This window comes from Entelurus aequoreus, linkage group LG27 (genome assembly GCF_033978785.1).
Source record: "Entelurus aequoreus isolate RoL-2023_Sb linkage group LG27, RoL_Eaeq_v1.1, whole genome shotgun sequence".
Classification (NCBI taxonomy): domain Eukaryota; kingdom Metazoa; phylum Chordata; class Actinopteri; order Syngnathiformes; family Syngnathidae; genus Entelurus; species Entelurus aequoreus.
The window spans coordinates 5,510,716-5,533,488 of NC_084757.1; the positions used below are offsets into that span (position 1 = coordinate 5,510,716).

At 37.6% G+C, this 22,773-nt stretch overlaps 1 protein-coding gene across 2 annotated transcripts in view; it reads left to right on the forward strand.

Annotated features, from left to right (window-relative positions):
• The window catches only part of rad54l (RAD54 like), a 93,368-nt gene that overhangs the window by 59,428 nt on the left and 11,167 nt on the right, over window positions 1-22,773 (forward strand). Inside the window, exons 17-19 of one of the 2 annotated variants that reach the window (XM_062038843.1) lie at window positions 4,672-4,851; window positions 6,880-7,043; window positions 8,421-8,618. In XM_062038843.1, coding sequence (XP_061894827.1) covers window positions 4,672-4,851; window positions 6,880-7,043; window positions 8,421-8,618 — 542 coding nt within the window. Of the gene's footprint in view, window positions 1-4,671; window positions 4,852-6,879; window positions 7,044-8,420; window positions 8,706-22,773 lie in introns of those variants that run through there. The other variant, XM_062038844.1, reaches the window with a different exon arrangement.

Sequence of the window (22,773 nt, forward strand, 5' to 3'; positions counted from 1 at the left end):
TCTAATCTTCAGGTCTGTCAATATAAAATACTTTTAAAAAAATATTTTAAACCATTTTTGTCAAAACCCTGTTTTTGTGGCTAAAACACAAAATATGCACTATTTTCCCCAAAAAACAATTCAAAGTAGAATTTTTGTTATTAAGTAATTGGAGCGGTAAATAGGTCAATAATTTATGACATTGATTTTGATTTAATATTATTTTTTAAGCAATGGCCGTTTTTTTTTTTTATTCTTGGGGATCCATAAGAGCCTCACTCATAAAAGTGTTATGTAATCTCTAAATCAACTTCAGATCCATCAAGTTTTTTGATAATTTTTTTTGTTTGTTTTATGTCCTTTTTGTCAAAGAAAACTTGCGACGTGACCCACCATGAAAATTACTTTGACGCCCTTGCAAATACAATATTATAAACATTTTTTACCTTTATGGCTCTCCTCAACTTTGGCACCGGAATGGTCTCAGTCATAAAAATGTTTTTATTCAAAGCTTAAATCTCGAGTCTAATCTTCAGGTCTGTCAATATAAAATACTTTTAAAAAAATAATTTAAACCATTTTTGTCAAAACCCTGTTTTTGTGGCAAAAACACAAAATATGCACTATTTTCCCCCAAAAACAACTCAAAGTGGAATTTTTGTTATTAAGTAATTGGAGCGGTAAATAGGTCAATAATTTATAACATTGATTTTGATTTAATATGATTTTTTTTTTTAATTCTTGGGGATCCAAAAGAGCCTCACTCATAAAAGTGTTATGTAATCTCTAAATCAACTTCAGATCTATCAAGTTTTTTTTAATGATTTTTTTGTATGTTTTATGTCATTTATGTCAAAGAAAGCTTAGTTTTTGTATGGCAAAAACACAAAATATGCACTATTATCCCCCAAACAATTTTCATAGTGGAATATTTGATGTGAAATAATTGGAGCCTTAAATAGGTCAACAATTTACTGCAACATTGATTTTGATTCATTATTATTTTTTGAGCAAAGACCGTTTTTGTTTTTTTATTCTTGGGGATCCGAAAGGGCCTCACTCATAAAAGTGTTAAAAATAGGTTATACATTACGTAATGTCTAGATCAACTTCAGATCCATCAAGTTTTTTGATTTTGTTTGTTTTATGTCCTTTTTGTCAAAGAAAACTTGCGACGTGACCCACCATGAAAATTACTTTGACGCCCTTGCAAATACAATATTATAAAAAAATTTTACCTTTATGGCTCCCCTCAACTTTGGCACCGGAATGGTCTCAGTCATAAAAATGTTTTTATTCAATGCTTAAATCTCGAGTCCAATCTTCAGGTCTGTCAATATAAAATCCTTTTTTTTAAAAAATGTTTTAAGCCTTTTTTGTCAAAACCTTGTTTTTGTGGCAAAAACACAAAATATGCACTATTTTTTCCTCCAAAAACAATTCAAAGTGGAATTTTTGTTGTTAAGTAATTGGAGCGGTAAATAGGTCAATAATTTATAACATTGATTTTGATTTAAATTGATTTTTTAAGCAATGGCCGTTTTTTTTTATTCTTGGGGATCTAAAAGAGCCTCACTCATAAAAGTGTTATGTAATCTCTAAATCAACTTCAGATCTATCAAGTTTTTTGATGATTTTTTTGTTTGTTTTATGTCCTTTTTGTCAAAGAAAACTTTGTTTTTGTATGGCAAAAACACAAAATATGCACCATTATCCTTCAAACAATTTTCAAAGTGGAATATTTGATGTGAAATAATTGGAGCCTTAAATAGGTCAACAATTTACTGCAACATTGATTTTGATTCATTATTATTTTTTGAGCAATGACCGTTTTTTTTTTTATTCTTGGGGATCCGAAAGGGCCTCACTCATAAAAGTGTTAAAAATAGGTTATACATTACGTAATGTCTAGATCAACTTCAGATCCATCAAGTTTTTTGATAATTTTTTTTGTTTGTTTTATGTCCTTTTTGTCAAAGAAAACTTGCGACGTGACCCACCATGAAAATTACTTTGACGCCCTTGCAAATACAATATTATAAAAATTTTTTACCTTTATGGCTCCCCTCAACTTTGGCACCGGAATGGTCTCAGTCATAAAAATGTTTTTATTCAAAGCTTAAATCTCGAGTCTAATCTTCAGGTCTGTCAATATAAAATACTTTTTTAAAAAATATTTTAAACCATTTTTGTCAAAACCCTGTTTTTGTGGCTAAAACACAAAATATGCACTATTTTCCCCCCAAAAAACAATTCAAAGTGGAATTTTTGTTGTTAAGTAATTGGAGCTGTAAATAGGTCAATAATTTATGACATTGATTTTGATTTAATATGATTTTTTTGTTTGTTTATTTTTTTTTACTCTTGGGGATCTAAAAGAGCCTCACTCATAAAAGTGTTAGAAATAGGTTATACATTACGTAATGTCTAGATCAACATCAGATCCATCAAGTTTTTTGATAATTTTTTTTGTTTGTTTTATGTCCTTTTTGTCAAAGAAAACTTGCGACGTGACCCACCATGAAAATTACTTTGACGCCCTTGCAAATACAATATTATAAAAAATTTTTACCTTTATGGCTCCTCTCAACTTTGGCACCGGAATGGTCTCAGTCATAAAAATGTTTTTATTCAAAGCTTAAATCTCGAGTCTAATCTTCAGGTCTGTCAATATAAAATACTTTTTTTTAAATATTTTAAACCATTTTTGTCAAAACCCTGTTTTTGTGGCAAAAACACAAAATATGCACAATTTTTTCCCAAAAAACAATTCAAAGTGGAATTTTTGTTATTAAGTAATTGGAGCTGTAAATAGGTCAATAATTTATAGCATTGATTTTGATTTAATATGATTTTTTTATTTATTCTTGGGGATCTAAAAGAGCCTCACTCATAAAAGTGTTATGTAATCTCTAAATCAACTTCAGATCTATCCATCAAGTTTTTTTTAATGATTTTTTTGTATGTTTTATGTCAAAGAAAGCTTAGTTTTTTGTATGGCAAAAACACAAAATATGCACTATTATCCCCCAAACAATTTTCAAAGTGGAATATTTGATGTGAAATAATTGGAGCCTTAAATAGGTCAACAATTTACTACAACATTGATTTTGATTCATTATTATTTTTTGAGCAAAGACCGTTTTTGTTTTTTTTAATTCTTGGGGATCCGAAAGGGCCTCACTCATAAAAGTGTTAAAAATAGGTCATACATTACGTAATGTCTAGATCAACTTCAGATCCATCAAGTTTTTTCATGATTTTTTTGTTTGTTTTATGTCCTTTTTGTCAAAGAAAACTAGTTTTTTTATAAAAACACAAATCATGCAATATTTTCCACTAACAATTTTCAAAGTGCAATATTTTGATGTGAAATAATTGGAGCCTTAAATAGGTCAATAATTTATTACAACATTGATTTTGATTGATCATCATTTTTTGAGCAATGACTTTTTTTATTCTTGGGGATCCAAAAGAGCCTCTCTCATAAAAGTGTTAGTGTTATGTAATCTCTAGATCAACTTTTATCAAGTTTTTTTGATGATTTATTTTTGTCTTATGTCCCTTGTGTCAAAGGAAACTTAGTTTTTATATGGCAAACACATCAAATATGCAATCTTTCCCCCAAAAACATTTCAAAGTGGATTTTTTGTTGTGAAGTAATTGAAACCTTGCATACAGTAAGTCAGTAATTCACGATAAATAATATTCGGATTCATTATTTTTGAGCAATGACAGTCTAAAGAAAAAAAAACAGCCTGCGTGGCATCTTTGTGTTATTAGTCAACATTGCAACATTTTCTCCTTACATTTCACCTGTTATTTTTCATTTTTCTTTCTTAAAGTTTTTTTAGAATGTGCCTCGGGCCGTAAAAAATTAGCCACGGGACGCAAATGAGCCTTCGGACCGCACTTTGTACACCACTGACTTAAAAGAAAACTGGTTTTGTTTACAAAATGCTACTGTTGGAAGCAGATCAGAATCATATCCATATTTAAGTGTTACTTCTTTCTAAAAACTCCTATAGTCATATTTACATCAGCTAATGTCTCGTGTGGTACAAAGTGCTTGGATTCGAGTGTCCTTGGTTAGAGTCAGACCGCTGTTTATTCTCTTTGCTGAGACTGCCATTACATTCCTAAGATAAGGAGCACAGCTAGACTGGGGAAACAGCAGGCGGGGGACAGAGGGAAGATCACGGGACTTCCGGGGGTTTGAGGGGAGACCGAGCTAGACCGATCTGGACCGGGCTGGGGAACGCTGGTGTGCTGGATTGGTCTCAGTTTGTCCTCTAAGCTTGGAGAATAAACCACAAAATACCAACTGCTGCCTGTTGATTGAATATAAACATCAGCTTATGTGCCATAAAAAGAATCTGGGAGAGACTAGCAATTTGAATTCCCCATTGGAGGAATGCTGGTCGACGCAACACTACCCAAACAATGAATAAAGTCAAATACAAATGTTTTGTAAAGTAAATCTGTACTGCAGATATAAGCATCTATATCAACAATATGATTTGCCTAATTGGACAAGACAGATTTAAAAAACAAAACAAAAAAAAACAACCTTTTTTGTTGTTTTGAATCAAATGGGAATCGTTACAAATAAAAATCGCAATTCATTCAAAAATCTATTTTTTTATATTTTTTTGACACCCTTACCAAGTTGAGTCCCTCCCTGTTTTCTAGAACCCAGAGTTCATCTTCATGCTGAGCAGCAAGGCGGGAGGCTGTGGACTCAATCTGATCGGCGCCAACCGCTTGGTCATGTTCGATCCCGACTGGAATCCGGCCAACGACGAGCAGGCCATGGCGCGGGTGTGGCGAGACGGCCAGAAGAAGACGTGCTACATCTACCGGCTGCTGTCTGTGAGTAGCGCGCGCCCTCAGACTTGTTGCTCGACAAATTTTCGGTGCATGACTGCAAAATAGTGCCTACAAATTAAGCTATATATTATTACCATGCATATATTATATTACCATATTTTCCAGACCATAGGGCGCACCGGATTATAAGGCGCATTAAAGGATTCATATTATTTATTTATTTTTCTAAATGTGCAAGGACGGGAGTGGAGGAAGTGTCAAAAGATGGCGCTAACTGTTTTAATGACATTCAGACTTTACTTCAATCAATAACGGAGTAGCATCTCCTCATCCGTGACTCACTAGTGAAACAACAACGCCCGAAATGTGTCCCGTGAAAAACTCTCCGACCGGAACCCTCTAATAACTAAAGTTCCCGTGAAAAACCCTCCGACCGGAACTCTCTAATAAGTAATGTTCCTTGGGTGAATAATGTAAAGTCACTACGCCGGTATGTTTTAGTGCTTTCATGGTGAGTTTACTGACAGATATAAGTAAGAACTTTACACTACTTTATATTACAAATGGCAACAGTGGAGGATGAATGTCACATAACAAGAAGATAGATAAGAAGAAGAAGATTATCGACTTCGGTGTCGGCACAGACTAATTTTACAGGGCTTATGCAGATCCCAAATACAGATCAGCAGGTACCAGAAGGTAAGATAAGTTGGTTTTGCATATTGTGAAACAAAACGGCAGATGATATGTCTTACCTTATACACACAGCATAATAATACTCCTATGTTGAAGCACAGTACAATCCCTCAAGCGGTGTGGCTTCATAGCTTACCAAAGTCCTACTAAAACATTTTAATGGATTTTTTAACGCCGTGTGTAATGTTCTATATTTTCAATGGAACATTTAAAATGTTGGTGTTTCCTTGAGTCATATTGCCATCAATATGGCAATGGGGTGGTCTAGCTCGGTTGGTAGAGCGGCCGTGCCAGCAACCATTGTGTCCTTGGGCAAGACACTTTACCCACCTGCTCCCAGTGCCACCCACACTGCTTTAAATGCAACTTAGATATTGGGTTTCACTATGTAAAAGCACTTTGAGTCACTAGAGAAAAGCACTATATAAATATAATTCACTTCACAATTCACTTCACATCATAGTGCAGTCTACACTTATCTCTTATGTTTGACTGCCATCTACTGGTCACACTTATCATTACACCATGTACCAAATAAAATTGCTCCGAGGTCGGTAAGCAAAACCAGAATTATTTGTCAGGTTCAAACACCGATGACATCTACTAAACAGTCAAGAAGCAAGGAATTAAACAGAGACAGGATTCAATTTAGCTCAATGAGGAGAGCGCGTAGACCTGTACCCTTGTACAATGTCGTCCCACGCTCTGACGAAAGGATTGCACGCCTCCTCTTTTATTTGGACTTTCCCTGATTACATGGCAACAGCTGTTTCTAAGGGGAGAGGGGGTCATAAACAGCCGTCGCCCTCGGTCACAAAACAGTTCAAAGAAAAGATGCCTGGAGATTGCGTCAGGTCCTGCTTCTGCTCCGCTTTTCAGATCTCAGGTCAAGACAAGATCTTCCTGTGGATTACAGTAGATCAAAGAAACCGACACCTTCATGTCGCTGCCCATCGTACACAGTAGAGTTTTACAAGCCTTTTGCGTGGTAAGATCAAAGACAGCTTTTGTGTCCTCGCCGGGAACTCATGGAAACACAAAGTTTTGTGATAACTTAGATACAATTATTCCGACATTATTCCGTACATTAGGCGCACCGGGTTGTAAGGCGGACTGTCGATTTTTGAGAGAAAAAATAAGTATTTTAAGTGCGCTTTATAGTCCGTCAAATACTTTACTTTAATTTGTTTTCACGTAATAAACCTTCATTTTGTGCCGGCTTTTATTTTGCTGTGGTCATTTACATGCAGGGGGGGCCATGTTCATTTTAATGGGAAGTTTTGTTCCAGAAAATACCAAATTCAGTGGAAAACTGGGAACTTTTGAAAAGCGTGAAAGTGACGGCTTGAAGAATATGTTGTCTCCTCCCCGCAGACGGGCACCATCGAGGAGAAGATCCTGCAGAGGCAGGCCCACAAGAAAGCCCTGAGCAGCTGCGTGGTGGACGAGGAGCAGGACGTGGAGCGCCACTTCTCGCTGGGCGAACTACGCGAGCTCTTTACGCTCAACGAGGAGACCGCCAGCGACACGCACGACAAGTAAGGATGGCGGGACTTCTGCCGCATTCTTGACTTAACCCTCACCACGACTAGGGATGATACTCGAAACCGGTTTTCCCGGTTGTTTGATAAGAAAAGAACCGAGTCCTCGGACTCGAATCCCTTTTTGAGAACCGGTACCCGTTATCGAGACCACTATAGTAAAGGAAAAGAGTTGATTCTTTATTCGAATCCCGTCCCGACCAGAAATGCTCCGTGGGACATCACAATAAATGACGTCACGTAGCTCAGTCATTAGGCGCAGATAGCGAAAGCAGGAAAACAATGGACGGGAAAAAGCGCTCCAAGGTGTAATAAAGTTCAAAACAAAAGCTATAATCCATCGAATAACTTTACTGAGAGATTTGAGCAGGGTAAAACACATGGCGAACACTTTTACGACCAACCGGAAACATAGCAACCAGGCTAGCAACGCACCTCCTTTACGGCAGCTGTCGCAACGTTCTTAAAACAACCGCAGCACATACATATATATACAACATATCTCCCTTTTTTAACTTTTGTTTTTCTTTCCTTGTAGACAAAACAAAATCACACTGTAGATGTGTTGTCTGTCTAATTATAAATAATGCAGACGAGGCGTGTTGGCTGAGTTCTTCACGTTTATTTTCACAGCATGGCAACATGCAACAACACTTTTCGAGGCTACCGCGCATGCTCGTAACTCCCGTTGCATGCTGGGTAGTGTAGTTGCTATATTCTCTCGCTCATAACATTTTTCCCCCATAAAGAAATAATGTTAACTCAATAAAGTGTATTTCTTTTTTTAGCTTTAACTTTTCATTTTTTAGCATTGTAACCACATTTGCAAACAACTTTTCTCTTCATAGAATGTTCTTTCAATAAAGAAATAAAGTGCAAAAATGTCCAAGCATCATAACAAACAGTTATGTCAAATAGCAGCAGAAGTGCACTTTTCGGAGAGCTGTATTATTTTCAGTTTTGTGCCCAAGGGACTGATTTTATTTAACACTATATTATTATTTATACACCTATAGTGATCACAGAGACAGCTTGTTTTTGTGTTACTGTATATATTTGTTTCTCTGAAAAATCCCACTTAATATACTTTGGGTAACAACAGTCAATATTTATTTATTTTATTTTATTTTTTTAGGGGGGTAACAGTCAATATTTATTTATTTATTAGATTTTATTTTTTTATTATATAATAAAAGTGAGCTTTTGTTAAACCAAATATTGTGTGTTTTTTTCCATATACAACAACCTATCTGGACTCCATAAGAGAATCGATAAGGAATCGGTTCGATAAGAGGATTCGATAACAGGCTCGAACTCGATAATTCCTTATCAAACATCATCCCTAACCACGACTCCCCCTTGTGGCCAAATAAGGTTTCGTTGCCGCCGCTGCGTCAACGGCATCCAGGCCCGCCCTCCTCCGCCAGAGTCCGACTGCACCAGCGACCTCTCCCAGTGGAACCACTGCTTCGACAAGAAGGGCCTGAGAGACCAGGTGTTGAAGGCCTCCTGGGACGCCGCCATCTCCTTCGTCTTCCACCAGCGCTCTCACGAAGACCAGAGGGGCGTCCTGTGAGTGCCCCTGTACAGACATATTTATTCCTTCACCTGTCCTTAAGTTTTTATCAAAGCTGTAAAATAAAGTTTGTTTGAATGAGATGTTTGGCTTTCAAACTAAAGTATGACTGAGGTAAAGCTTGTAAAGAACACAAAACACCATTTCATTCATTTCATTGTATCACCAGACTCAAGAAATGAAGAGTTGAATTCATGTCAACACAAACGCAACATTACATGGAAATGAGCTGGTTAACAAATGTTAAAAAAGATAACATGTTTTTCCTCCTCCGTTCATTGTATTTCCAATTCTTAAATGCAAATCCAAAAACTAATTTAATGATGACATTTTGAATGAACATAAATTGGATATTTGTGATTATCTGGGAAAAATAAAAATCTATAAAAAGAAAACGGCACAAAATCCAATTTGATGGCAATATTTGAATGAAAATCAATCTTTTTTTGTTTGTTTTAAAATCTGCCAAGGTCAAGGTTCAACTTTATTGTCCCCGCGGGGAAATTTGTCTTGGGCACAGTGCATCATTGCTTTCTTAACATACACAAAAACAACAGAACAAAAACACAAGTGCAGACAACTAACATTTCAACATCAGAACATGGAGCTTGATAGACATAGGTGGCACTTTGATGTAGGCATCAAATCTACAGTATGGAGATAAAGATAAAGTGCCAGTGTGCATTGCACTAGAGCTCATAGATAAAGTGCTATGTGCTAAAGTGCTTAGTTCTAAAGTGCTATGTGCTAAAAAAGTGCTAACCTATGTATTAACATTCTATTGCACCTTGTTGGTCAGCTTAATGGAGGCTGGGACAAATGATAATTTAAGGCGGTTCGATTTGCATAGTGGGACCCGGAGTCTTCTCCCTGATGGCAGGGTTCTATATTCAGGGAAGAGTGGGTGTTGTGAGTTGGAAATCATTTTCTTAGCTTTTTTCCTAACTGCCTGCTCATAGATGCTCTGTATAGGCTCATATTCTTTCCTCCCTACGATTTTCATTGCCGTTTTATGCATGCCGGCCAGCTTGCTTTTTAGCTTAATGGTTAGGTTGCCAAACCATGAGGTGATCCCGTATCTAATGATGCTCTCTACAATGGCACGGTAGAAAATCATCACGATGTGGCTGCTTACGCCGTACAATCTTAATCTTCGCAAAAAATATAGCCTCTGTTGCAGTCTATTGCACAGTTTCTCAATATGTGTCTTCCAGCAGAGAAGATTATCAATATGAATCCCTAAATATTTATATGAGGATACCTGGGTGATTTCCTGATTTTTGATGACCACTGGCTCATGGTCAGTCACTTTCCTCGGATCCAAAACCATTTCCTGTGTCTTGGTCACATTTAAAATAAGATGGCTGGTATCACACCACCTAATAAATAGGTCTGTCTCGTCTTGGTACACAGAGGGGTCCGTATCCTTGTGTAGAAGGCTTAGGAGCACGGTATCGTCCGCAAATTTCACCATATAATTGTTAGGGATATAATAAAAATCGAAAATCGGCCCCAATTTAGTTTTTTGATTTGCGTTTAGGAATTGGAAATAGAATGAGCGGAAGGTTCACGGACCATTGAGCCTTTTTTAAATTTATTTTTAATTTTTATTGATTTTATTTTTCCATTAAATATGGCAATAACAGAATTCTTTATTTACAAGGCAAATAGCATCAGCGAAGCCATAATAGTTCACAACTTGCATAACTGTGGGTTTGTTTTTTGATCTCATTTTGCATAAAACGCTCTTCTTTCACACAAACACGCACAAACACACTTGGGGTACAAATGGGAAGTGGGGGTACTTGCCAACCTTGAGACCTCCAATATCGGGGGGCGGGGCGGCGTGGTCGGGGGCGGGGGGCGTGGCCAAGGGCGTGGTTAAGAGGAGAGTATATTTACAGCTAGAATTCACCAAATCAAGTATTTCACACACATATATATATATATATATATATATATATATATATATGTATGAAATACTTGACTTTCAGTGAATTCTAGCTATATATATATTTTGTTTTAATTTTTTATTTTATTATACATATAAATAAAAGACATACTTGAATTTCAGTGTTCTGCAGGCTATCCGGTAGGTGGCAGTATTGTCCTGTTTAAGAGTGTCACAACATTGCTGTTTATGGCAGACGAACTGCTTTATGGTAGACTAAACGTGACGTGTGTTGTTGTGTGTTGTCACCGCGCTGGGAGGACGTTAATGAAACTGCCTAACAATAAACCCACATAAGAAACCAAGAACTCTCTCTGCTTGTTGTGCACTCTACTCTCTAAAAGCCGTAGATGGTCCGCATTGAGCTGGAGGGGGCGTGGCCTCCAGCTCCGGCTGAATACCGGGAGTTTGTCGGGAGAGGCGCTGAATACCGGGATTCTCCCGCTAAAAACGGGAGGGTTGGCAAGTATGGAAGTGGGGGTACAGTGTGATTTTAAAAAACAAAAAGCAAAGTGTTCCTGGTAAAGTCCATTATAAAACACAACATAATATGTGATGCGTTCAGGGGAGCAGTTAGTATCGTACATCCTTAGTCGTAATACAAATTCATACACACGGCCAAGTCATGTACAAGAGCGAAAACGGATAAGATCTAAAGCATTTTTCTAGCGTTTTAGCATTTCAAGGTTGCATCTTAGCTCTAAGAAGCATGCAGACGATACAAAGGAACTTTTAAAGTTTAATTTCAGAGGAAAAGTAGTTTTTCTTTTTTAGAGAGCCTTGGCAAAATAATCACACTCTAGCTCGTTATAAACGTAACTTGCACATCATGGCTTCTCTATACCATTGAGCCTTTTTTTAAATTTTATTTTAATTTTATAAACCTTTATTTATAAATTGCAACAATTACAAACCATTGACAAATAATAATAATCAAATAAAGTACAAAACAGCGCCAGGGGGTTGTAACCTCAATAAAGTAACTAAAATAGAATACAATATATATATATATATATATATATATATATATATAAATATATATATATATATATATTAGGGCTGCAACAACTAATCGATTATAAAAATAGTTGCCAATTAATTTAGTCATCGATTTGTTGGATCTATGCTATGCGCATGCACAAAAGCTTTTAAATTTTTATTTATTTTTTTAAATAAACCTTTATTTATAAACTGCAACATGTACAAACAGCTGAGAAACAATAATCAAAATAAGTATGGTGCCAGTATGCTGTTTTTTTTCAATAAAATACTGGAAAGGATAGAAATGTAGTTTGTCTCTTTTATCCGATTATTAATTGATTAATCGAAGTAATAATCGACAGATTAATCGATTATCAAATGAATCGTTAGTTGCAGCCCTAATATATATAAAACAAAGTGTAAAGCCATAGGCTCACACAAGTTCAGTAAATAATTTAAATTTGGAACACAGCATCATCGTTTTCGCAGCTTTTCGGTTGTTAGAGGTAGAGAGTGATTTAATGTGGCGTTCTAATTCTTTTTTAAAGGCACAAAAAACAGGCACCATTGAGCCTTTGTTTGCCATTTATGTGGCGCTATCGTCATATCGTATTTTAATTTTCCTGAGGGAACTCTCCTGAAGGAATCAATAAAGTACTATCTATCTATCTATCATCACGTCATTTTATCTTCACTTCCGGGTCACATGACTTGCGTAAAGAGGTCTGTGTACTTTCCGTTCATTCTATTTCCAATTCTTTAATGTAAATTACAAAACAAATTCCAGGCTATTTTTTTGTATTTTCATTTCTGAAACAAAAGTTGGTCAACTATTTAATGAGACTTTTTTCAAAACAAAAGGACTCCTGTTGAACAAAGAGGTGTGTAAGATCGTGCTTACATACTGTACATTACCTTTTGCATTATATTCATTGATATTATTATGTATTGTCTACCTTGTACTTTATTTTTTTTTTTCATTGCCTGAAATAAATGGGGAAAAAAAGAAAATGGAAATGAAAGATGTTAGCGTTATGCTAACAACATGCTAAACGAGAAGGAAAAGCTAAAATTCTGCTTCCGGTTCAATTTGTCATCACAAATAAACACACATTTTTGCATTTTGGATGAAATAAATTCGATTTTTGTGTTTATCTGGAAACATAAAAAGGAACACAGCACAAAATCCAATTTTATGGCAATATTTGAATGAAAATCAACCCTTTTTTGTTTGTTTTAAAATCTGCCATACAAAATAAAAATGGAAAAACGGCCCTATTTTAGTTTTTGGATTTGCGCTTCAGAATTGGAACTAGAATGAAGGGAAGGTACACGGACCCTCCTCTCACCTGTTGTGAGGAATGACATGATTTTGAGTGTTGTGAAAACTAAAATTGAAAATAAATATATGTTTTGGTCATGGAATTTTCTTTTCATGAAGAAATGTAGCTGACCCCGAAAGGGACAAGCAGTAGAAATGGATGGATGGATGGAATGGTCATTTGAAAACAAAAATGATGGGTTCATTCAAAAATGAAACGCAAGAAAAATTTAATTGGACATTTATTTTTCAGTCTGGAAGACTACTCACTAGATCTTAAAAAAAACGGCTTTGCTTTCACTTTATATTTCATATTACAAAACGGAAAGTCAGCAAGAACTAAAAATATTTTCTGAAATTCCGACACCGGAACCGGAAGTGGCTGTTTAAAAACACTGCGCACTGGCCTTTAGGAAATCGCGGTGTTGCATCGTGCGTTTATATAAATAATAAAAATAAGAAAACATCAATTTTTAATAAGGTCTTTTTCGTTCCTGTTGACTTTTAGTTTTGTCATTTGACACATGAAATTTAAAAAAAAAGCAAAGCCGTTTTTGGATACAGTTATTGCTTTTTGAAAAGTTTTTCAATTACATTTTTAGTATTCCAAAATGAAATTCAAATAAACGATTCGTTTTGTTTCTTCAATTCCCATTCATGAAACGAAAACATCAATATCCACAACCTAACTGATCGCTCGTCGTCTTGGTTGAGAAGGCAATAAAGTGGTTTCACAGAAAGCGTGCATGCGTTTTCTCCTCCCAGCCGTTAGACGTCGCTCATTTTCTTTGTCATCACAGGAAGTGACGTCACGTGTGTTGCTTTGAAACCTGGTCGCCGGTGTGTCCAAGCCTATGAAGTTGTCAGGCAGAAAATAAGGATTATGGTCACAAATAATTGCAATAATGTCTTTAAATACTTTGTGTCTCAACGCCGTCAGTGAACATTTTCATGTTTTGGGGACAACGGCGATACTTGGTAAGTAAATTGAAAGCTTTTTCCAAAAAGTCCGAATGAAAGCATGCATGCGCCTTAGAAATACAAGGAAGCAAACAAAGCGTCATCATAAAGAGGATCTAAGCGGGGGCTCCGATGCCTAAAACGACATAAAAACCTTTAAAAACAAAAACAAAAAACATATTTGTTGACCATATTTAAGTTGTTGCTGGAAGTACAACTTTTTATTCTAGTTTTGCAGCTGGTTTTCAAAAAGGGAGTAAGGGAATTCGACTGCGATTAAGGTGACGATTAGAGCCAGAATCGATTCTTGATTCAAACCGATTTTTGCATTATATTATCGAATATGAATTTAACAATAAAACATTTCATAACGGGTCACATGTTACCAAAGTTCTACCCGCAGCAAGTAAGCGCAGAGCTGGCATTAAATAAAAACATATTTAAAAAATGTGTCCTTAAAAAAACACAAATAGTTTTCAGAAACTTGTAAATCAATTTACAATTGTAATAAAGAACAATGTGAAATGTTTATTTTCTAACACCCCAATGGTTTTTGATTCAATCAATCAATGTTTATTTATATAGACCTAAACATGCCACAACGACATCCTCGGTACAGAGCCCACATAAGGGCAAGGAAAAACTCACCCCAGTGGGACGTCGATGTGAATGACTATGAGAAACCTTGGAGAGGACCGCATATGTGGGTAACACCCCCCCCCCCCTCTAGGGGAGACCGAAAGCAATGGATGTCGAGTGGGTCTGACATATTATTGTGAAAGTCCAGTCCATAGTGGATCTAACATAATAGTGAGAGTCCAGTCCATAGTGGATCTAACATAATAGTGAGAGTCCAGTCCATAGTGGATCTAACATAATAGTGAGAGTCCAGTCCATAGTGGATCTAACATAATAGTGTGAGAGTCCAGTCCATAGTGGATCTAACATAATAGTGAGAGTCCAGTCCATAGTGGATCTAACATAATAGTGTGAGAGTCCAGTCCATAGTGGATCTAACATAATAGAGTCCAGTCCATAGTGGATCTAACACAGACCTGGGCATTCTGCGGCCCGCGGGCCGCATCCGGCCCTTTGTGCGTCCCTGTCCGGCCCGCGTGAGGCCAATTATAAATTACTAAATAAATTTAAAAAAGTATCTATGTCGAGTGTGCAATACAACGGTGCTGCTTTTGTTTTGAAAATCGTTATTTGTATTACTTCCGTGTGGACGTATGCGTGATTGTGAGTGAATGTGAACAACTGCAATTACAAAATAAAGTTGAAAAAACATCTATGTCCTGCGCGCAATACAACTGTGCTGCTTTTATTTTGAAAAGTATTATTTATGGGCGTGTGTCCGTGTGTAACCTGCGAGTGAAGGTGCACATGCAGCGACAAGTGATGCACGGTTTACACCCGAGACGCCAAAAAGAGAAAAGTTGATGAGGAATGGCGTGTTTTCAACAAGACATGGACTGCAAAGCAACGTCCCCTCACCTAAGGTGCGTGCCTGCGCATTTGCGCACTGCTCAAGCGTCCGCTGCGCGCAGCAAGTATATGCCGCGCACCAAATCAAATCCCATCTGAATTATAAACAAAATAAACATATTTATTCTATGGAATTTTGCAATGCAACTTTGAGTGACAGTGACAACAAGCGGCCCTAATGGTGTTCGTCAACACCGTTCAATTGAACACCGTTCAATTATTGTAACGTCTATCGAGATGCTTCGAGGACAGGAATTATATCGATCACTTTATTGAACAAAACTGTTTATATTCGGACATAACCACACCAAAAACATGAGTAAAACAATTCAATCTCGAAAAACTAGTCATTTTCTGCCGTACAAACCAGGCCAAAACCAACTTGTCATCTGTCACCAACACGCATAGCACTAAACCACTGGTGCGTTTAAGGCCACACAAAAAGTCGGACAACTCAAACACCACACAAAGTTACACTATGACTCCTCAGTCATACGTGTGCTTATTTTACTGTCATTTATTATTAATGTTAATTTATATATATTAGTCATGGAATGCTGTTACACACACTATGTTGAAGTATTACTATTATTATTATTATTATTTATCTTACGGTATATATCAAAAATAATATTGAGCAAAATTTAATTGAAATATTGTCGATGTGGCCCTCCAGCAGTGCTCGGGTTGCTCATGCGGCCCCCGGTAAAAATTAATTGCCCACCCCTGATCTAACATAATAGTGAGAGTCCAGTCCATAGTGGATCTAACATAATAGAGTCCAGTCCATAGTGGATCTAACATAATAGAGTCCAGTCCATAGTGGATCTAACATAATAGTGAGAGTCCAGTCCATAGTGGATCTAACATAATAGTGTAAGAGTCCAGTCCATAGTGGATCTAACATAATAGTGAGAGTCCAGTCCATAGTGGATCTAACATAATAGTGTGAGAGTCCAGTCCATAGTGGATCTAACATAATAGTGTGAGAGTCCAGTCCATAGTGGATCTAACATAATAGTGAGAGTCCAGTCCATAGTGGATCTAACATAATAGTGAGAGTCCAGTCCATAGTGGATCTAACATAATAGTGTGAGAGTCCAGTCCATAGTGGATCTAACATAATAGTGAGAGTCCAGTCCATAGTGGATCTAACATAATAGTGTGAGAGTCCAGTCCATAGTGGATCTAACATAATAGTGTGAGAGTCCAGTCCATAGTGGATCTAACATAATAGTGTGAGAGTCCAGTCCATAGTGGATCTAACATAATAGTGAGAGTCCAGTCTATAGTGGATCTAACATAATAGTGTGAGAGTCCAGTCCATAGTGGATCTAACATAATAGTGTGAGAGTCCAGTCCATAGTGGATCTAACATAATAGTGAGAGTCCAGTCCATAGTGGATCTAACATAATAGTGTGAGAGTCCAGTCCATAGTGGATCTAACATAATAGTGAGAGTCCAGTCCATAGTGGATCTAACATAATAGTGTGAGAGTCCAGTCCATAGTGGATCTAACATAATAGTGTGAGAGTCCAGTCCATAGTGGATCTAACATAATAGTGTGAGAGTCCAGTCCATAGTGGATCTAACATAATAGTGAGAGTCCAGTCTATAGTGGATCTAACATAATAGTGTGAGAGTCCAGTCCATAGTGGATCTAACATAATAGTGTGAGAGTCCAGTCCATAGTGGATCTAACATAATAGTGAGAGTCCAGTCTATAGTGGATCTAACATAATAGTGTGAGAGTCCAGTCCATAGTGGATCTAACATAATAGTGAGAGTCCAGTCCATAGTGGATATAACATAATAGTGTCGGAGTCCAGTCCATAGTGGATCTAACATAATAGTGAGAGTCCAGTCCATAGTGGATCTAACATAATAGTGTGAGAGTCCAGTCCATAGTGGATATAACATAATAGTGAGAGTCCAGTCCATAGTGGATATAACATAATAGTGTGAGAGTCCAGTCCATAGTGGATCTAACATAATAGTGAGAGTCCAGTCCATAGTGGATCTAACATAATAGTGTGAGAGTCCAGTCCATAGTGGATCTAACATAATAGTGTGAGAGTCCAGTCCATAGTGGATATAACAATAGTGTGAGTCCAGTCCATAGTGGATCTAACATAATAGTGAGAGTCCAGTCCATAGTGGATCTAACATAATAGTGAGAGTCCAGTCCATAGTGGATCTAACATAATAGTGTGAGAGTCCAGTCCATAGTGGATCTAACATAATAGTGTGAGAGTCCAGTCCATAGTGGATCTAACATAATAGTGAGAGTCCAGTCCATAGTGGATCTAACATAATAGTGTGAGAGTCCAGTCCATAGTGGATCTAACATAATAGTGAGAGTCCAGTCCATAGTGGATCTAACATAATAGTGTGAGAGTCCAGTCCATAGTGGATCTAACATAATAGTGAGAGTCCAGTCCAGTCCATAGTGGATCTAACATAATAGTGTGAGAGTCCAGTCCATAGTGGAACTAACATAATAGTGAGAGTCCAGTCCATAGTGGATCTAACATAATAGTGAGAGTCCTGTCCATAGTGGATCTAACATAATAGTGTGAGAGTCCAGTCCATAGTGGAACTAACATAATAGTGACAGTCCAGTCCATAGTGGATCTAACATAATAGTGTGAGAGTCCAGTCCATAGTGGATCTAACATAATAGTGTGAGAGTCCAGTCCATAGTGGATATAACATAATAGTGAGAGTCCAGTCCATAGTGGATATAACATAATAGTGTGAGAGTCCAGTCCATAGTGGATCTAACATAATAGTGAGAGTCCAGTCCATAGTGGATCTAACATAATAGTGTGAGAGTCCAGTCCATAGTGGATCTAACATAATAGTGTGAGAGTCCAGTCCATAGTGGATACAACATAATAGTGTGAGTCCAGTCCATAGTGGATCTAACATAATAGTGAGAGTCCAGTCCATAGTGGATCTAACATAATAGTGAGAGTCCAGTCCATAGTGGATCTAACATAATAGTGTGAGAGTCCAGTCCATAGTGGATCTAACATAATAGTGTGAGAGTCCAGTCCATAGTGGATCTAACATAATAGTGAGAGTCCAGTCCATAGTGGATCTAACATAATATTGTGAGAGTCCAGTCCATAGTGGATCTAACATAATAGTGTGAGAGTCCAGTCCATAGTGGAACTAGCATAATAGTGAGAGTCCAGTCCATAGTGGATCTAACATAATAGTGAGAGTCCAGTCCATAGTGGATCTAACATAATAGTGTGAGAGTCCAGTCCATAGTGGAACTAGCATAATAGTGAGAGTCCAGTCCATAGTGGATCTAACATAATAGTGAGAGTCCTGTCCATAGTGGATCTAACATAATAGTGTGAGAGTCCAGTCCATAGTGGAACTAACATAATAGTGAGAGTCCAGTCCATAGTGGATCTAACATAATAGTGTGAGAGTCCAGTCCATAGTGGAACTAACATAATAGTGAGAGTCCAGTCCATAGTGGATCTAACATAATAGTGAGAGTCCAGTCCATAGTGGATCTAACATAATAGTGAGAGTCCAGTCCATAGTGGAACTAACATAATAGTGAGAGTCCAGTCCATAGTGGATCTAACATAATAGTGTGAGAGTCCAGTCCATAGTGGATCTAACACAATAGTGTGAGAGTCCAGTCCATAGTGGAACTAACATAATAGTGTGAGAGTCCAGTCCATAGTGGAACTAACATAATAGTGTGAGAGTCCAGTCCATAGTGGATCTGACATAATAGTGAGAGTCCAGTCCATAGTGGATCTAACATAATAGTGTGAGAGTCCAGTCCATAGTGGATCTAACATAATAGTGTGAGAGTCCAGTCCATAGTGGATCTAACATAATAGTGAGAGTCCTGTCCATAGTGGATCTAACATAATAGTGTGAGAGTCCAGTCCATAGTGGAACTAACATAATAGTGTGAGAGTCCAGTCCATAGTGGATCTAACATAATAGTGAGAGTCCAGTCCATAGTGGATCTAACATAATAGTGTGAGAGTCCAGTCCATAGTGGATCTAACATAATAGTGTGAGAGTCCAGTCCATAGTGGATCTAACATAATAGTGTGAGAGTCCAATCCATAGTGGATCTAGCATAATAGTGTGAGAGTCCAGTCCATAGTGGATCTAACATAATAGTGAGAGTCCAGTCCATAGTGGATCTAACATAATAGTGTGAGAGTCCAGTCCATAGTGGATCTAACATAATAGTGAGAGTCCAGTCCAGTCCATAGTGGATCTAACATAATAGTGTGAGAGTCCAGTCCATAGTGGAACTAACATAATAGTGAGAGTCCAGTCCATAGTGGATCTAACATAATAGTGAGAGTCCAGTCCATAGTGGAACTAACATAATAGTGAGAGTCCAGTCCATAGTGGATCTAACATAATAGTGAGAGTCCAGTCCATAGTGGAACTAACATAATAGTGAGAGTCCAGTCCATAGTGGATCTAACATAATAGTGTGAGAGTCCAGTCCATAGTGGATCTAACACAATAGTGTGAGAGTCCAGTCCATAGTGGAACTAACATAATAGTGTGAGAGTCCAGTCCATAGTGGAACTAACATAATAGTGTGAGAGTCCAGTCCATAGTGGATCTAACATAATAGTGAGAGTCCAGTCCATAGTGGATCTAACATAATAGTGTGAGAGTCCAGTCCATAGTGGATCTAACATAATAGTGTGAGAGTCCAGTCCATAGTGGATCTAACATAATAGTGAGAGTCCTGTCCATAGTGGATCTAACATAATAGTGTGAGAGTCCAGTCCATAGTGGAACTAACATAATAGTGTGAGAGTCCAGTCCATAGTGGATCTAACATAATAGTGAGAGTCCAGTCCATAGTGGATCTAACATAATAGTGTGAGAGTCCAGTCCATAGTGGATCTAACATAATAGTGTGAGAGTCCAGTCCATAGTGGATCTAACATAATAGTGAGAGTCCAGTCTATAGTGGATCTAACATAATAGTGTGAGAGTCCAGTCCATAGTGGATCTAACATAATAGTGTGAGAGTCCAGTCCATAGTGGATCTAACATAATAGTGAGAGTCCAGTCCATAGTGGATCTAACATAATAGTGTGAGAGTCCAGTCCATAGTGGATCTAACATAATAGTGAGAGTCCAGTCCATAGTGGATCTAACATAATAGTGTGAGAGTCCAGTCCATAGTGGATCTAACATAATAGTGTGAGAGTCCAGTCCATAGTGGATCTAACATAATAGTGTGAGAGTCCAGTCCATAGTGGATCTAACATAATAGTGAGAGTCCAGTCTATAGTGGATCTAACATAATAGTGTGAGAGTCCAGTCCATAGTGGATCTAACATAATAGTGTGAGAGTCCAGTCCATAGTGGATCTAACATAATAGTGAGAGTCCAGTCTATAGTGGATCTAACATAATAGTGTGAGAGTCCAGTCCATAGTGGATCTAACATAATAGTGAGAGTCCAGTCCATAGTGGATATAACATAATAGTGTCGGAGTCCAGTCCATAGTGGATCTAACATAATAGTGAGAGTCCAGTCCATAGTGGATCTAACATAATAGTGTGAGAGTCCAGTCCATAGTGGATCTAACATAATAGTGTGAGAGTCCAGTCCATAGTGGATATAACAATAGTGTGAGTCCAGTCCATAGTGGATCTAACATAATAGTGAGAGTCCAGTCCATAGTGGATCTAACATAATAGTGAGAGTCCAGTCCATAGTGGATCTAACATAATAGTGTGAGAGTCCAGTCCATAGTGGATCTAACATAATAGTGTGAGAGTCCAGTCCATAGTGGATCTAACATAATAGTGAGAGTCCAGTCCATAGTGGATCTAACATAATAGTGTGAGAGTCCAGTCCATAGTGGATCTAACATAATAGTGAGAGTCCAGTCCATAGTGGATCTAACATAATAGTGTGAGAGTCCAGTCCATAGTGGATCTAACATAATAGTGAGAGTCCAGTCCAGTCCATAGTGGATCTAACATAATAGTGTGAGAGTCCAGTCCATAGTGGAACTAACATAATAGTGAGAGTCCAGTCCATAGTGGATCTAACATAATAGTGAGAGTCCTGTCCATAGTGGATCTAACATAATAGTGTGAGAGTCCAGTCCATAGTGGAACTAACATAATAGTGACAGTCCAGTCCATAGTGGATCTAACATAATAGTGTGAGAGTCCAGTCCATAGTGGATCTAACATAATAGTGTGAGAGTCCAGTCCATAGTGGATATAACATAATAGTGAGAGTCCAGTCCATAGTGGATATAACATAATAGTGTGAGAGTCCAGTCCATAGTGGATCTAACATAATAGTGAGAGTCCAGTCCATAGTGGATCTAACATAATAGTGTGAGAGTCCAGTCCATAGTGGATCTAACATAATAGTGTGAGAGTCCAGTCCATAGTGGATACAACATAATAGTGTGAGTCCAGTCCATAGTGGATCTAACATAATAGTGAGAGTCCAGTCCATAGTGGATCTAACATAATAGTGAGAGTCCAGTCCATAGTGGATCTAACATAATAGTGTGAGAGTCCAGTCCATAGTGGATCTAACATAATAGTGTGAGAGTCCAGTCCATAGTGGATCTAACATAATAGTGAGAGTCCAGTCCATAGTGGATCTAACATAATATTGTGAGAGTCCAGTCCATAGTGGATCTAACATAATAGTGTGAGAGTCCAGTCCATAGTGGAACTAGCATAATAGTGAGAGTCCAGTCCATAGTGGATCTAACATAATAGTGAGAGTCCAGTCCATAGTGGATCTAACATAATATTGTGAGAGTCCAGTCCATAGTGGATCTAACATAATAGTGTGAGAGTCCAGTCCATAGTGGAACTAGCATAATAGTGAGAGTCCAGTCCATAGTGGATCTAACATAATAGTGAGAGTCCTGTCCATAGTGGATCTAACATAATAGTGTGAGAGTCCAGTCCATAGTGGAACTAACATAATAGTGAGAGTCCAGTCCATAGTGGATCTAACATAATAGTGTGAGAGTCCAGTCCATAGTGGAACTAACATAATAGTGAGAGTCCAGTCCATAGTGGATCTAACATAATAGTGAGAGTCCAGTCCATAGTGGATCTAACATAATAGTGAGAGTCCAGTCCATAGTGGAACTAACATAATAGTGAGAGTCCAGTCCATAGTGGATCTAACATAATAGTGTGAGAGTCCAGTCCATAGTGGATCTAACACAATAGTGTGAGAGTCCAGTCCATAGTGGAACTAACATAATAGTGTGAGAGTCCAGTCCATAGTGGAACTAACATAATAGTGTGAGAGTCCAGTCCATAGTGGATCTGACATAATAGTGAGAGTCCAGTCCATAGTGGATCTAACATAATAGTGTGAGAGTCCAGTCCATAGTGGATCTAACATAATAGTGTGAGAGTCCAGTCCATAGTGGATCTAACA